This window comes from Clarias gariepinus, chromosome 18, assembly GCF_024256425.1.
Source record: "Clarias gariepinus isolate MV-2021 ecotype Netherlands chromosome 18, CGAR_prim_01v2, whole genome shotgun sequence".
In the NCBI taxonomy this organism is placed as follows: domain Eukaryota; kingdom Metazoa; phylum Chordata; class Actinopteri; order Siluriformes; family Clariidae; genus Clarias; species Clarias gariepinus.
The window spans coordinates 27,180,001-27,196,884 of NC_071117.1; the positions used below are offsets into that span (position 1 = coordinate 27,180,001).

At 40.8% G+C, this 16,884-nt stretch overlaps 1 protein-coding gene across 2 annotated transcripts in view; it reads left to right on the top strand.

Annotated features, from left to right (window-relative positions):
• nrp2a (neuropilin 2a) overlaps positions 1-14,497 on the top strand; it is a 58,929-nt gene extending 44,432 nt beyond the window's left edge. Inside the window, exons 12-17 of one of the 2 annotated variants that reach the window (XM_053476516.1) lie at positions 239-403; positions 3,622-3,881; positions 4,017-4,113; positions 5,332-5,364; positions 11,783-11,842; positions 12,589-14,497. In XM_053476516.1, the coding sequence (XP_053332491.1) occupies positions 239-403; positions 3,622-3,881; positions 4,017-4,113; positions 5,332-5,364; positions 11,783-11,842; positions 12,589-12,893 (920 nt within the window). In that variant the 3' untranslated portion in view covers positions 12,894-14,497. The other variant, XM_053476517.1, reaches the window with a different exon arrangement.
• The last annotated feature ends 2,387 nt before the right edge of the window (positions 14,498-16,884 follow it).

Genomic DNA, 16,884 nt, shown 5'->3' on the forward strand with positions numbered 1-16,884 from the left:
ACTTTACTTGTGTTTGATGCAAAAGTGTTCAATCTGGGATTTGCCTCTTCCTCTTTTACCCCTGAAGCATTTTACACACTGCGAAGTCTAAAGCCAGGGGTTAGCGAAGGCTAGTCACGGATCCCACAGCCCACGCAGTGCTTAACCACAAAAACCTGAACTGATATGAATTCATTACATCAGTGTACAACTGGAGTCCTCATTCTCTTTCCTTCCTTTGTTTTCCTGTCCATCACAGCAACCTCCAGCACAACTCCTCCCTCTTCCACGGTCCTGTGCGATTTTGAGCAAGGTTTGTGCGGATGGACTCACGACCCCAACTCTGACATCGTCTGGGCTCTGCACACCTCCAGCAGAATCACCGCCCAAGGGCAAAGTCAGGACCTCTCCTTAGGCTCTAACAGTGAGTCTCTCTCTCTCTCTCTTTTCAATCTCACACAAACTCATATCATCACCCACCCGCAAACGAGCACACACTTCCACCCACACTAGTGCTTGTAAATTAGCACGCCTGTGGGTTCGCATTAACATACTTCTGCACACATACGCTCAAAACCTCATATACAATCACTCAGTGATAAATGAATAGAGAATTTTAAACTAAGGGTTTTTTTTTTTTCATCGCTATGCAGTTATCTTGCATGGTGGTGCAATGAGTAGCGCTGCTGCCTTACATCACACTTTAGTGTTCGATTCTGAGATTGGGTTAGTGCAGGGGTCGGCAACGCGCGATATGTGGCTCTTCCATCCCTCTGCTGCGGCTTGCTGTGGCTTTAAAAAATAAATAATGAGTTTTTTATTTTTTTCAAATTCTAAATTTGCAGATTATGGTGATCTTGTAACATTAAAATAAAAACGTGTTACTCCCTGCTCCGTTTGTAGTGAACGTTGGTGAAGAAAACTCTACCATCTGGAACACTCTGCGAAGTCACCAGCGCTGACGTCACTTCTTCCGTGTTATTGATCATAATAATAATAATAAAATAATAATTAATTAAAGATGTACAGAGTTTTTTTTTTTTTGCTGATTACTGAACTATATAATATTAAAGATTTCTTGATTTAATTAAAGTTTAAATTATTGTCTCATATTAATATGATGTCCTCTTTGATAATAATGATAATAAATATATTAGTCTTTTTTTCGAGCTCCATTTTTTTGGTTAAGCACTGACTGCACGCTCCAGTACACGCGATAAAAGGATGATGTCACAGAAGCAAACGGCATTTTTGGTTTGCTGCAGGTGGATAATTTAAGTTCGTCTTTTTCTTTTTTAATCAAGTGGTAGCTTTTTTGGTAGCTGTTTTTAACACAACTGTGTCTAATAGGTTTAACAGGGATAAGAACAACTTTGGGAAGAAACTTGAATCAGGAGATGGTATTCAGTAACATATTGAATGGTGTAACCATCTAATTTTATGCTACACAAACCAGAAAGCTATGATATTGTAACAACTCGTGTTTGTCAATGTGCATGGTCTCATCATTATATCCATGGTGTCCACCCATTTTTTATCCACGTTCTTGGATAGGCTCTGGATCCATCACCATCCCGACCAAAGGGCATGGGTTAACAGTATTATCAAACTCTTGACAAGTTCCAGACTTTGCTTACGACCATGTGGAATGCAGTATGTTCTACATCCATCATTTGCTCTCCTACAAGCATTTTTTAATTTGCTTTCTAGTACAGCTGGAGATGCAAAGCAGAAGCATGGATTCTCTTTATAATCAAGAGACGTTCTAAAGATCCTAGACATAGTCATATGAATGCAATCAAACCCCTTTTTTTGCATGACTCCTTTCCTACAGCTCAGCTTCTCACATGCATTGTGAAAAGAAAGTGTTAAGTCCCTGGATCTGTACTTGACTTCAAAGCAGCCTACATCTGTGGAAATTCCTAGACTTATTTTTCTACCCTTAAAGTTCCTTGAAGGCACGTAGCATCAATAAGCAGGCTTCTGTGTTCCCAAAGTTCCCGGAAGAAATAATTATTCCTTTTTGTTTGATTTGTTCCATCATTAAGAGATCCTTGTGGTCTGTATATTTTACTTTCCTTTTTCTGGAGTTGAAGAAGGGTTTTCTGATGCCCATTTTGTTAAACAGCTGGTGGTCCTAGAGGCATCTGGTCGAGTAAAATTATAGATTTATATAGAGAAAAGTGAATAACTTTACCAATGATTTAAAAAAGATCATAAGATTCCCAACAGTTTACCACCATTTATTTATTGTTCGATTCTATGGCGGTGGAGTAGCAGAGTGCAGTTTGTAGAAAATCCTCTATGTTTAAAGATCATTCAATTTCTATCCTCAGTTATGATCATGCACTGTAAGTGGTGTCCTCTATGGGGTGCTGGGTAACACTTTCAGTGGCATGATGAGGAACTCGCCAATCCTGTACTGAATTACAGTACAGTAGATCTTCCGGTTCAAGATGCACCTGTCAAATTAATCCGAGGCACCTTGAAATGATGCCCCCTGCTTGATCCTGGTACCTGTCTAGTCCCACTAGACATTCAAAAGATTTTATACTGACCAGTCATAATATTAACACCACCAGGTAAATTGAACAACACTGATCACTGACTAGGAGACCAGGAAACTGGTGACAGGGTGAATGGCATCCAAGGCTCACCCATGCCTGTTGGGACCAAAAGCCAGTCTGTCCAGTCTGATCCCACAGAAAAGCCAGTGTGAAACAAGTCGCTGAAAATAAAAATGCTGGCTATGATAAAAAGGTACCAGGACACCCAGTGCACCACAGCCCCCCATGCACAGGGCCCAGCAGGTCAAGAGCCCAGTACCACCAACGTGGCCTTTAAGCTACTCAGATCTCTCTCCATTGAGCACCCAAAGGATGCCATGGACAAACAAGAGGCCCTTTCGAGTCAGGCCCTGAGGCTTCAGGGTCACCCTGCCGACACAAGGGGAACCCAAAACAAAGGTGGTTTTAATGTCAATGGTTTTTAATGTTATGGCTATGGCTAAACAATGTATATCTTACAGTTTGTTTGAGAACATCTGGAAATCCAGACCACCCAGAAGGAAATGGAATCTAAAGGATACCTGTAGCCTAGCTTGTATATCTCACAGTAGGCTATAATATTATCCTATAAACCACAATTAGAAAGCAAACAGTGGCTCACTGAGGCGTTCCAGCTCACTATGTCTTAAAATGTTTTTGCTCCTGCCGTGCTGAAACGTCTCCCTTGGCAATCCTTTAGTATTTCTGAACTCCCTAAAAGATGATACAGTCGTGTGAACTCTGCACGCATTTGCGAGAGGTTTAAGAAGAAATTAATATATCTTTCACTGGTATTCATCCCAACTCCATTTTCTCATACATACACAAAGCAAACGTTTGCCAAACGTCTGTGCATAATTGTGTCTCTTTAGTGAGGTCATATTTATATTGAGTATTGTATGTATGGTCTCAGTCATGGTTACCATCTCCAAATTTGGTGCCTGGTGGAATTGTTTGGTTTACATCAACTGGTGAAGTGAGATTAATAGCAAACGTTTGACTTAACATTGTAGATGAACCCGAAGTTGTAAGTTTACATTCTTGGCTTCTGTTTTGAGTTTGTCATCGCTGACCCATTGTTGTTATATCTGCACAGGGCTGGGAAACTATCTATATGTCGAAGCTAGTCCCAAGACGCAGGGAAAGAAAGCCAGGCTCTTCAGCCCGGAGGTGGGCCCCGATACAGGGCCTCTGTGCTTGAAGTTCTCCTATCAGCTAGAGGATGAAGGAACCCTGCGGGTGCTACTGCGCAACCAGCTTCAAGAGGAAACCCTACTCTGGGCTCTCCACGGCAGCCAGGGTTCCATGTGGAAGGAGGGACGTACCATCGTGCCTCGATCCCCCAAAGAATTCCAGGTAACCTTGGGTGTTGCATGTAAAACTCTTAACCAATCCAACTGGCGTAAAAAGAGTACTATTTATAGTAATAACTATTAATTTATGTTTATGAATGACTATGTTATTTTAAGCTTTTTTTTTTTTTAATGAAAGGTGGTCATCGAAGGGATCTTTGAAAAGGCAACAACAGGCCACATCTGGATCGATAATATCCACATGAGCTCCAGCACACCACTGGAGGAATGTACACGTAAGAGCTGGAGTTTTACAGATCTGTTCCTTCTTGCATACTCACCAGCCTTGCTTTCATTCAACTGTATCAGAATTCAAATTTAGCATATCATGTGGCGTTGTTGGTTTGAGGAACTGAGGATCCAGGTTCAAGCCCCTCCGTTGGTGTGTTGCCACATGCCACCTGGGCACTGCATGCAATGGCGGTCTCAAGTCTGGTTACAAAATTGGGAGAGTTGAGTCCGGAAGGTCATCGCGTGGAAAACCTGAGTCAAGTTATATGTGAATTAGATGGTCTGCTGTGGCGACCCCTTGACGAAAGAAAGTTTTTATTCTTGACTTTATAAGCCTTGTTAAATATCGCAAATAAAAACTAAGGCTTTGTGCTCGAGACCACCAAGTGTCACAACAACATCCATAGCGCTGCTTCTCAAAATAAAACGATGACATGAAAGCGGAAAGGGTGGCAGGGGGGAAGTACACATGTGACATGTTGCTTCCCATCAAATCCAAAAGAAGAATCAAAACTAGGCCACAAAACCTCACGGGTCTCGATGCTAATCTATATTTCATTATGTGCTTCTCGTTTCTCTGTATTTGTAAACAGTATTCTCTGAAACCAGACTTACTCAATATCTCTAGTGTTTTTTTTCTTCTTTTATCTACAGTAGTTCATGGATCCCTACTTTGGGAGTTATTTAAATTTATGAGACCTAGATATTATGGAGGTAATATAGACCAAATGTGTTTCATGCAAGCAAAATTAGATTCCTACACATATTGCAAACATAATTCTAGCTAGTAATGTTAAAGATTCTTTGATTATTGCATACTTTACCCTATAGGGCTATTGTGACTTATTGGTTCTGGTCATGAGGTTGATTTGATTTGATTTATAATTTAAAACAGCGATTCTGACAACAGCTCCAGCTGCAGGTTTTATAGTTATAATACATATTCATTTGCACACCGCCATAGTTCTATGCGAAATGATGTTTATTACATATTTATGGAAGTGTCAGCACTTTCAGTTCTCTGGGAAAAAGCTTTGTGGTTTCTCTGTAATAAAATGCTGAGTTCATGACATGAAATGCGACTATAAACAGAACAGGAAGGACAACGTCTTATTCTACAATAAAATAAGAGAAATGTTAGCATTGACATAATGCTGTAGTATAAGATAAAAAGAAATTAAATGGAAGTTTTCACTTTCTCTTTTTCTTTCTCTTTATTTCAGAACCATTTGCTGCCTTTCCTCCAGATTTGACTGGTGAGTTGTTTCTATCAGTACGAACTGTACACTGCAGATCCAGGATCAGAGTCAAAATTGTTCTCTGATTAAAAAAATAAAAATAAACACTGACCCTGGATCTGCTACTAAAGAAAAAGTTTTTTTTTTTTTTATTTAATTAAGAATGATCTCTTGTGGGTTGGATTGGATCATGCCCCATTGATGCGCACAAACCAGCATCCCTAACATTCCAACACTGGTTCGCATGGGTTTGGTAAACATTTGGTTAGCTAACCTATTTTACAATTATTATTTTTTTGTTTTTAATGCAAGTTCAGTAGATTGTATCACCCGACACAAATTAATCAGCATTTTCAGCCTGGCACAACTAATTTCCACCGTCTAGTTACAATTTGTGCAGTGTGCAACAAGACTCCATCATTTTTAATAACCAGCATCCTCCATGACACAATATAACATCACAGGCTTAGCGTTTTTTTTTTTTAAAGCATGTTAGAGACAGCGTTCACGTCTTTCAGTCCCAAGAGAATTGTTTCTTTGTCGTGTTTTTTTTTTTTTTTTCAATTTTAGGTTGTCTGTGCTCAGCGTTCTTTTTAGCAAACGTTGCAGATATGACAGGGAGAAAAAAAGAAAAAAAAACAAGTGCAAACTTGTTCCAGAGCCGTAGTTATTTTGAGTAACAGGACTCGATGAGGCCTGGCTGAATTTTCGGTAATTGGTTTCAGACATCGTGTCAGGTAAATTCTGCTACTCCACAACCTTCCACTTGCTATAATGAAGACGACTCAAATAGTACCAGGCTTCTGGTTGGACTACAGGGCTAATCAGCAAGCTAAACAACTATGTAATGTGCCAGGCATCCTCCTAATACTGTCACCGCAAAGTTAACAACAGGGTTGCCACGAAGCTTAAAAGAAACACCTTCAATATACTAATATTGAAATTTGTGGTCTGTTTTTTTTTTCTTTTTTATTCTGGTGGTAATTTTTGATTAGTAGGTGGTGCTAAAGGTAAAGTGGTGGGGAGGTAGAATTTGCGTTTATGATAGCATTGAATAGGACACAAAATTTAAAGAGCAAGTGCTTCCTTTCAGCTCTTTTCTCCAGTGTCATACTAACAAGCAAGTCCAGCACAGAAGTAAAGGAAACACTGGTTCAAAGGGAAAGACTCAGAATGCGATGCAGAGATATGCTAATATGTACAACTTGACGAGCGTAATGGCGTTGACGCTTTGGGAGCTGATCTGTTTGAGCATAGCGTACGGCTAAGTAGGTGAAAGGGATGGGAAAGCTAAATTACCAATGTGCTACTGCAGCGTGCTCTTTATGGCGATTTCCCAGTGCGATTTTTAGCGGGTCGTCGAACAGCAATTTAGGACGCAGTTATCTAAAGTGAAAATAGACGAGCATGTCACTGATAGAAGTTTAAACTAACAAAAATTTTATATTGAAAGTTGTTGATGGGCATATGCTAGTTTTAGAGATTAATATGCAAGAGGTTCAGAGTGGATTTTTCATTTTCCCTTTTAAATCCAAAAGATATTGGCTTTCTTTCACCATCATGCAAATATTCCAAATGTGCATAAAGAGAAAAAAATGCATGTTCTCCTGCTTGGATCCCTGAGTTGAATGCAATGCAGCCCCTCATTTATCCCTGCCTTTAAATAGTCATGAAAACCTAGTCATTATGACAATGAATATCCTAGGTTAGTGTAAAATAAGTTTGCATAGCCTACTACCTCATTAACCCATTGATCAAGAACTAACCTATTTTGGGCCTTTAGCCTTACTTACGGCTTGACAGAGTGCATTTTTTACTCTGGTATGCTTGCACAATGAGCCTCGGCAGTATCGTGGGGTGTAGTCACATGTTGTATATCTCTCCACCAGGGGGAGCCCTACCAGGCAGAAGTGACCCAACAGTAGATACCCTGTCAGTGCCACCTATTTCCCCCAACTGGTATTACTTCATGGCTGGCGGAGGCGGCATCTTGTTCCTGGTCATTGCCGTTATCATGGCCATTGGCTGTCGTCGCCTGACAGCAAACAGGAGCCGACCCACCATGGCCTACTATAGTCCGCACAGTGCTTACTACCCAAATGGTGCCATGCCGAGGGCAGGGGGGGGCTCTAAATTGACTGTTTGGGTCGAGAAAGGGGATGGAAACTCCTACTGGTGAGGTAACTTGGTGTGATAGACAATGACCTACATTGCTGACAAAAAGTCAGAAGAAAAGAACTCAGAAGAGCACTGAAAAGTTGGTTTAGCATAAGGGATGCCGTAACCAAGTACTGCATTTTTTGGTACCACCTCGCTGCCAACTGCTTGGGAACTGCGCAACTAAAGAGTGGACAGAAACCAGCATCTGCTCCAAACATTTTGGTTGTCTTTGTGTTTTTTTTTCAATGCACCTTCACTTGCTGGATGTGATGGAACAATGAGAGTCTGTTTACTGCGGAGTACCAGCCAGTGGTTTTCTGGAAGAACACCGTATTGGAAAACTTTCCAGAAGAGTCTGAACTCCTGATACGACCAGGTTGAGAGTTCCTTGTGCCCGTGCCTGGTGGTAGGGCCGGAACTACTAAAATATCAAAGACTAAGTGGACAAAGTGTCCAAGCCAGTGATCTTAAACATAGACTGGGCTGATGCCTTACTAATATTTCAGATGGGGATTGGTTCCAGCTGGTCCCAAATCAGGGCTAGATGCTGGAATGGACTACAAGATCAGGACTGAAGAACAGCCTTTAAATTTCTGCAGATCTAGAGTATAATAATGATAATTATAATATTGTTGTATATTTAAATAGGGTGTCAACCTGTGTGGTTTACAGAATGGAATGAATCTTGGGTAAATTTACAGCTGTCAAAATGTTTGCACTTTTAATAGACCCTAGGTTTATATGTGAGGTAGTTTGGGAAACCCTGTCAGAAGATGCCTTGGCTAAAATTAAGCCAATTGAAAAAACGGATTAAAAATTTTGTTTTGGCCAAAATTCGAGGGTTATGCTTGCTTGTAATATACCTAATATAACATCCATATGTGTTACACTGAAATGACATAAAAATGGCTTTATTTGATTTTTATCCTGCCTTGAGGTCTACAGTCAATAGCATGACATCCAAAACCTCTCCAGCCAAGTTTCCTCAAACCGTTAACATCAGATTATTGATGGCTACATGCTGCAGTTCAACATAGCTGAACCAATTCAATTTTAGATACTGGCTATTAAATTTCCCATAATGCTCTTTTGCCACAGTCAAAAAAGGATCATTAAACATTGTTTCCTCCGATTTTAGACATTAAGAACAGTAGAACTTGATTTGCGAGTTAAATGCCAGGAAAAGACAATTTTAAGAACACTGTTAACAATAAGTGAAAAGAAGGGGTTTCCCAGGCCACCACATGACTTACGATTTCTCTGTTTACTATTTAGCCAAAAACAGAAAGTCAGTGGACCATTTTTTAATGAGTGTGTTGATGATTGAGGAGGCTCTGCAACGGGGTATAGTACATTTGAGCATGCATGTGTACCATTTTGTATATTTCTACAGGCTCAGGTTCAGTGATTTGCTTGAATGTAATGAGGGGCAGTTCAGTAAGAACCTTTCAGTACAACAAGAAAATCACATTTAATATATATTTAAGTCACTGTAAAGCTAAAAACAAAGAAATTCAATCTTACCAAGGAGTTAATATTCAGAGAGTAAAACTGAGAGAGAGAGAGACAGAGAGAGATCAATTTAATTGGCAGATTTCTCCATCTCAAGACAAGGCTACTAGAGTTCTGCATTTTTTTGCCTGTTCCTCAAATTTCACAGCAGAAATCCCCACAAATATTGCGTAGGCCTACTCCGGTTCCAAGCCAGAAGTGAGGAGGCGTGCATTATTCCAACCAAACGGCTGTCAGTACTTTATTCCCTGCAACAAGCCACATAAACAACACCAGCTGCCTCCCTTCATAGCCTTGTCTTAATGATGACCGAGAGAGAGAGAGAGAGAGAGTGTAGTGGTGAAGAAGCGAGATCCATGCACTCCCAACAGCTGGTAGACATTTTGTCATGCCGCAGGAGTCTTCCAGAACAATGAAAAGCGTGCAGCACCTCCATGTGGTTTGCCTGGTTTTTTATCACTGATGTTGAAAATGAGATGAAAAGATCGATGGAGACTTTCATTAATACTTGTTCTACTTGGTCCCCGGTTCCCAGTGTATTTCCTTGTCCTTATTAGATAGTGGTTAATGAGTGTTTCTTAGCTTCGAGTGTGTTTTCTTGTTTCCTTCTTCCCTAGGTTTAAATAGGTTTCCTAGTTTCTTAGTTGCCTAGTTTTGCTTGGGTTTTCGTGTTTCCTCATGTTCTAGTTTTGTGTGTTATCTAGTTTCCATAAGTTTAAGAGTGTTTTCTTGTTCTACAAGTTTATTTGTTTCTTAATTTCCGTCTTCACTAGATTTGAGTGTGTTTCCTAGTTTCCTTGTTCTGAGTGTGTTTCCTAATTTCCTTCTTCACTAGTTTTGAGTGTGTTTCCAGGTTTCCTTGTTCCCTAGGTGTGTCTGTTTCTTACTCTTCTTTTTCCGTAGTTTCTTTGTTTACTAGGTTTGAGTGTGTTTCCTAGTTTCCTAGTTCTGCAGGTTTGTTTGTGTTTCCTAGTTTCCTTATTCCCCAGGTTTGTCTTTCCTAGTTTGCTCGTTCCCTACAGTAGGTTTGAGTGTGTTCCTTAGTTCCTTGGTTCCCTATGTTTCAGTGTGTTTCTTATGTTACTTGTTTTCTGTGTTCTTAGTTGCCTTGTCCAAGTGTTTTTGATAATTTCCTCATTCTCATCTTCTGAGTACATTTCCTAGGTTCCTAGTTCTGTTTCTGTCCTAAACCCCTTCTTCCTTAGTCTTGTTGCATTTCACTCAAGTTTGCTTACGCAGATAGTAGATGACAATCACTCTGGTTCCACAGCGGATATGATACGGATCTGGTGGAGTTAAAACGGATTTGAGAAGGATCCAGTTTGGAGTCCTCCACAATCTGGGTTATTTTGTAGTTCATTAGTCCAAGGTTTATTAGTTTCCTTGCTCCCAGTGTCTTTTCAAGTTCCCATCATCCCCCAACTCTCCACATTTTCTGGTTCCTGAAGTTTTAGTTTCCTGAGGGTTTCTGAATTAGATGAATTTGATCAAATTTAGCATACTGACTCAACAGCAATTGATTGCCCTGCATCGAATTGTCCCAAGCAGGTTCTCGAAGTGTGGAATTCCGAATGACTAGCGGTGTTTGACTCTTCATTGTACCTGGAAGTAGAAAGCGATGATCCAGTCTTACTAACTATTGTGGTAGGGTAATGAAGGGCGCAAATGTGTAGCTAATCCTGAGTCAGAATCTCAATTAGCATTGTTAGCAGGCAGGGTGAGGGCAAAAATGCTAAACTATTTATTGTAATTTCCATTAGATAGAGAAGTGGAAGGAAAGCGAAGTATTGGTCTTGGCTTGCAGTGTGCTTTTAAATTAATTTCATCTTACCATACATTCTTTCAAGCGCTTAATATTTTTAATTAGTTAATGGACCCGATAGCATTTATTACAGCTGCTGCAGCCGCTGTGCAGGAAATTTTCCCTGGAGAACATGGTAATGAGTGAACGCTTTCTCCAGAGACTTAGCATCCATAGAGACTGAATAAAAAAAAAATGTTCACCCCCAAACTCCAAACCCCCCGAACCCACAAGATGTCTGCCCTTTTTGGTCTTCCTTTAAAAATACAACTTTTTGTGGCACTACATGATTAGGCCTCTTTAACCATGGCCATCTCAGGACTTGTAGAAGACGGAGACAGTCATCAGCTCCTCAGAGGAGTCGTTATCTCATCCGTGTAGAACAGGTTTTTCACAACAGAGACAGTCAGCCCACTACCTTCACATCCATAGCACGCATTCTTTCACATCAATTTCTCAGCCTTGTTTGGTTAGGACCCAGCAGGCCTCAGTTCAAACGCTTTTAAATGCGGCACCTAACCATGATTGACATTCTGGCTATTTTTATTATCGCACACAGCGTATGTAGGTGGTTCTGAGGTTAATCGTGTACTTATGTTTTAAAGGATAATGATGAAGATGATGCACTTTCCTGTATGAATGTGGCACTATACCTCAATCTTAAAATGGGTGTGCTGTTTAAAAAAAAAGAAAAAAAAAGAACATGAATGGAATATTTTTTGCTTGATGAATTGGAAATGTCCTTTTCAAATATGGAAATAAAATCCTATTTTTCTAACCAGATGTTTCCCTTTCTTTCCTTCTTAATAATTTCCTATTAATAAAACATAGTAACCTGTAATTAACTTTACCATCTTCATGTTTCCGTAACAACACCTCATTTTTATAATCGTTGGTAATGACTTTTACAGACTGGGCTTTGGGCAATTTCGTATTTCAATTAATCGTCTCTCCTCCCCACAGTTAAAAAAATGGACCCCAGAGGTAATCGTCTTCTCAACAGCCGGGACCAGATAGACACAGGTAGGTAATTAATGGCTGTTTTTTGAAATATTGCAAAAGAAGCTTTTACTTCTTGTTATCCTCATAATGTTATCTCGTAAAGACTGATTTGCTTTCTGTCTTAAAAAAGAATCAGGCTAATTAGAGACCAGTAATCTGTGTATCTTTATACGTTGGCACCAACCCCATTAATGAAACATATTTATGAAGACCCTCTGCCAACACACCCTCCAGCAAATCGTCAATCACTTTGGGCTCATTTGTTAATGCTAATAGGGCTAAATGTGTGTAGTAATCAAAAGAAGAATAACAGCAATTAGCACAATAGTGCTAAGTTGTGCTTAGTTGTTTGAGGCTTGTTAGATTGTAGAATGTTTTGGTAAATAAAATGCAGACAGACCCAAAAACCTTTAGAAAATGTAAACATGTTTTCTTGAAATCCTGTGGTGTACATGCTATCAATTCAGGCTTCCCCAAGCCATATACAACCAATTAACCACTCACCCAACTGACCAACCGTCCCCGTCCCCCCCTCAACCACCTAACCAACCTCCCAACCACCCATTCAACCAACCCTCCAACCACCCAAAAAAACACCCAATCCATCCCATCCAACTAACCACCCACTCAACCAGTCGGCTGAGTGACCGACTGTCAGGCCATAGAAAATATACAGTATGAGAAGAGGCTAGTGATGAAAAACCAATGAAAATATTGTAGAACGTGTCCATTTTGAAAGCATTCACAAACAATCTCTGCATTTCTAGGTGTACAATCCTTGGAATGGACTACTGTAGAACCTTCCTCAGAGCCTCCAGTAACTCGAACCCCAGACAAGGAGAATCCCTGGCTTTACACGCTGGATCCCATTCTCCTCACCATCATAGTGATGAGCTCCCTGGGAGTTCTGTTAGGTGCCGTGTGCGCTGGTCTCCTGCTGTACTGCACCTGCTCCTACGGAGGCCTGACCTCACGCTCCTCCACCACCCTGGAGAACTACAACTTCGAGCTCTACGATGGCATCAAGCACAAGGTGAAGTTCAACCAACAGCGGTGCTGCTCGGAAGCCTGAGGACTACCTGGGTTACGTTTTTTTCCGGACATGCAGACTTTGCCGCTCTCAAGAGAGACTGTCCCCATCTCTTGGTATGCATGTCACCACCTTGCTGCTTGTTGGCGCACTTGTTGGAGCCGTCGGAGCCGTCGGCACAGACCTTGCTTTGCTGGATGCAAACCTGGATTACGGAAGGCTGCTTGGCTGCTTTCTCTGGGGAAGCATTTCTCAGCTTAGCCTCAAAATAGATATTAGCACATATCAGTTCTGTCTATTCCAAACACATACAAACACAAACACAAATATCTCATGATAAGCTTTGGATTCTGAATGGGAGCAGAACTCTTATTATCCCTAAAAGCAGAGCTTTTGTGGCATGTGAACGATGGTGTGGTGATGTCTGTTGACGTTTTTTGAGCTTTTTTTTTTATATTCGTTTATTTTTCAATTTTCTGACTGTGATGCCTTAATGCTGGTCAATCCCTTGCTTTTCATGCAGGATTTCAAAACTGATCTTATTTTATTTTCAGAACCTTAATATCCATCTGGTGCTTGTTAAGATCTGTGGTCTTATTTTATGTTTCACTCTGGCTTTAGTAGAAAGACAAGAAACAAAATGTAGCCTCGTTTAGACAAGCCAAGTAGAATTTAATAAGTTTAGTTTGAAGCCATGTGATTATGCTAGGTTAGGGTAAGAAAATGCAGGACCATTTTTGTCAAGTGTTTTTTTTTTCTTTATGGGATAAAGCAACAGGGAATTTTGTCAGTGCAACCTATGGATTGCTGTGAATAGGACATAATGCTGAGCTCAGTGGTTTTTACAGATTAACAATGTTCCGGGCATTTTGAAATGATTTTTTTTCTTTGCGGCAAACACGAGTCACGAGGACACGCCATCATTGAGACTTTGAACGACCAAGGCCAAGCACTTATCATCAGCTAGTTCTTTTCTCGTCTCCATTTTTCCCCCTTCCTCACAAGGCTGAAGGTTAACAGAAGACAGGTTTAGTGATGAATTGGGTTGGAGCTTACATCAGCTCCCTAGTGGCTTTCAAAGGATTCTTGATGAAAAAAAAAAAGACTAACTGAGATGGAGTAAAATCTTTTCCCAGACCTGCTGAAAGACATCATCCATGACAAGCACGGGAACATGCATTTATACAGGCTCACACAGATTCTGCTGAAATATCAACACGTTCCACCTCGACAAAAACAAGACTCACATGAAGTATGGAGGAAAAATGAATACGCAGAAATGAACGTGTGGCACTTCTACGCGACTATGCGTTCGTTGTAAAAGACTTAAGACTGTCACTACTGGAATGGGAACTTTTTCCAAGTGCCTTGGAGCCGCTCTGGCACTCAAAAAGACTCGAAGCTTTCGTCTGTCTCAGAACAAACGGAAAGTCTTGAGAAATCACAGCACTGGGTAGACTTCCAGTCCCTCTCTCTGGAAGGTTTGTACAGGAAAAAGATATGTGCTTTTTATGATAATTATTGTTATTCTGATTATTTAATAAAGGATTGATAAACATCAAACACTGGGGGAAAAAAGAATATTGAGAAGATAAAGGAACAAAACATGTGTTCCAGTGATTAAAAAAAATCACACTTGAACCGTACTTAATGTTTTTTTCTGTGTGCGAGGCAACCATCCGCTCATACTAACCGTGCAACTGTCACACCCTTACTGTGAATTATTCAGACTGAAATGCCAGGACGTTCTGTTTAGCATGTGTTCTCGCATACACTTTCATTTACACAATCCTAACACACACACACACACACACACACGGTTAAAGCAGTATATTTTTGTAGGGGTGCGGAATTAGTTTCATCTGTCCACGAAGAGAACAATTGGCATCTACCTATAAAAGCTGATCCATAAAACATCAACACGCACTGCACACACACACTCACACATGCTTGCACACCGCTGGGTCGGCTCCAGGCTCTCTTATCTCCCCATGGGCTCCCATTAACCAAGACCTTCAGTCTCCTTCATTTAGAAACTCGCAACATCAAAGCTTTGAAGTGCCTTACTGTTGTTCACAACGTTTCCTTCATCCCTGCATCTGACCCAGCCACCAAGCCTTCATCGCTTAACCACTTCACAGCATCGGACCGCTTCCTTCAGCCGATATTGCCATTTTATAATGGAAAGAATGATTAATAAGACATGGATTGTAAAGGGTAAAGAATTCATAAAGACCGTGAATGGCCACTAAGTTTTTGTGTAGTGAGTGCATCGTTACTGATGACACACAAAATACACAGATCCTTTACTTGAGGAGAAGTAGAGCTTCCCTATGCCAAGAATGACTTAGGTAAAAGTAAAAGTCCTCCATGTACCTGTGTACTGGAGTAAAAGTACAAACGTACTTACCTTTAAATTTACCTAAGTACCAAAAGACTTGTATTTGCTCATAATAGCCTTTTTCCAACGTAAAAAAACCTCTCTTTCTCTCTCTCTCTCTCATCAACCAGCACCACCTACTGACTATTTAGTATAATTGTGCACGGGCCTCTGAGATCGCTGGTCCGGTTCCCGGGTGGTGCTGTTACCTCTCGCAGCCAGAGGTTTCGAGAGAGCTGATTGGCTGAGCTCTTTCAGAGGGGAGGGATAAGAGGTACTTAGTGCTCCCACATTAATCACGGCCCTACAGCCAATCAGGGACGTCTGTGAGATCACGTAAGCGGAAGGAGCGGATAGCGCTGTCTTCCGCCACCAACGGTGCGTGAGTGAGCAGTTCGAAAAGATGCGCTCGGCTGGCGTCACGTGGTTCGGAGGAAACACGTTATAGTCTATGGACCTCCCGGCTGAGTGGTAGTAGTAGCCTTAATGTGGGAGCCCCCTAGTGACGGGGAGGAATTGGACACGACTAAATTAGGGAGAAAATCAGGAAGAAATCCCAAAAAATTGTGTGACTCTGCTTTTTTTTTGAGGTCGCATTTACCTGTCGCATAATTAGCCATGTCTCAAAGGAAAGTCGAGTCACGCAATTATACTTAATAGTCAGTAGGTGGCGAAATTCCCTACAAATACTATACACCCCTCTGATAATGGAATGCAATGTCATGCAGAAATGTAGATAAGTAGAAGTACAGATATTTGCTGTCATATGTAGTCAAGTAAAAGTAAAAACATATGAACCTGCTCAAATAAAGTACAGATACGTGAAATATGTACTTCCGTACAAGAACGGAGTAAATGCACTCTGCGTAGTGAAGCTGATAACAGCATCAGACCTGGAGTCATGCACTCAGAAAAACAAACGAGTACCAAGAAAGGTAGTATGTGAAACATATAACATATCATTCTACAACACAATTAATCCGTTATGGTTAATAGACAGTCAGAAATGACAGCGAGTTGGGTTTATTTTTAAGGACGACGCGTTCTGATTCTGCTCAGTGAGCTCAGCTTGGCAAGCCTCACGCTGTGTTTAACCGATACAACATCTTGAACGTAAAATAATTGGCATGAAGATTTCATTTCTAAAAACCAAGCTTAATAAAATGCCCTGATGCCTGAATATTCATTTTGGAATTGATTGGTACAGAATGCTCTGCTAGGGTTTCATGCCATGTTTCCTAAGCAACACAGTGAACAATAAATGCACTTCGTATACATATAGCTTTGGACTGTTTCTTTTTTCCATATTTAAATAAAAAAAAATTTGGCATAGCATCAGGAGGATTGGCGAGCGCTCTGTCATCACCTCAAGGCTCGGTTACCAGTTTACTCTGGACTTGACCCAGTAACACTGATTTCTAATGAAGAGAGAAGACAAGGAACTTAATCCTTGCTGTAACCACCTCCATAAGGAAACACTTAAGGCATACCAAATAACCCTCAAGAGCTAAACCGGCGTTTCACTGAACAAACCGCAGGAATTTCCCTCGCACACTTTTGGAGAGTTTTTACCCCCTCGTGTGTCTTTGTGTTCTTTGCATTTCCTCGGCCCCTTGTTCAATGATTGCCCCATCAGCTTTCAGACATGAGCTT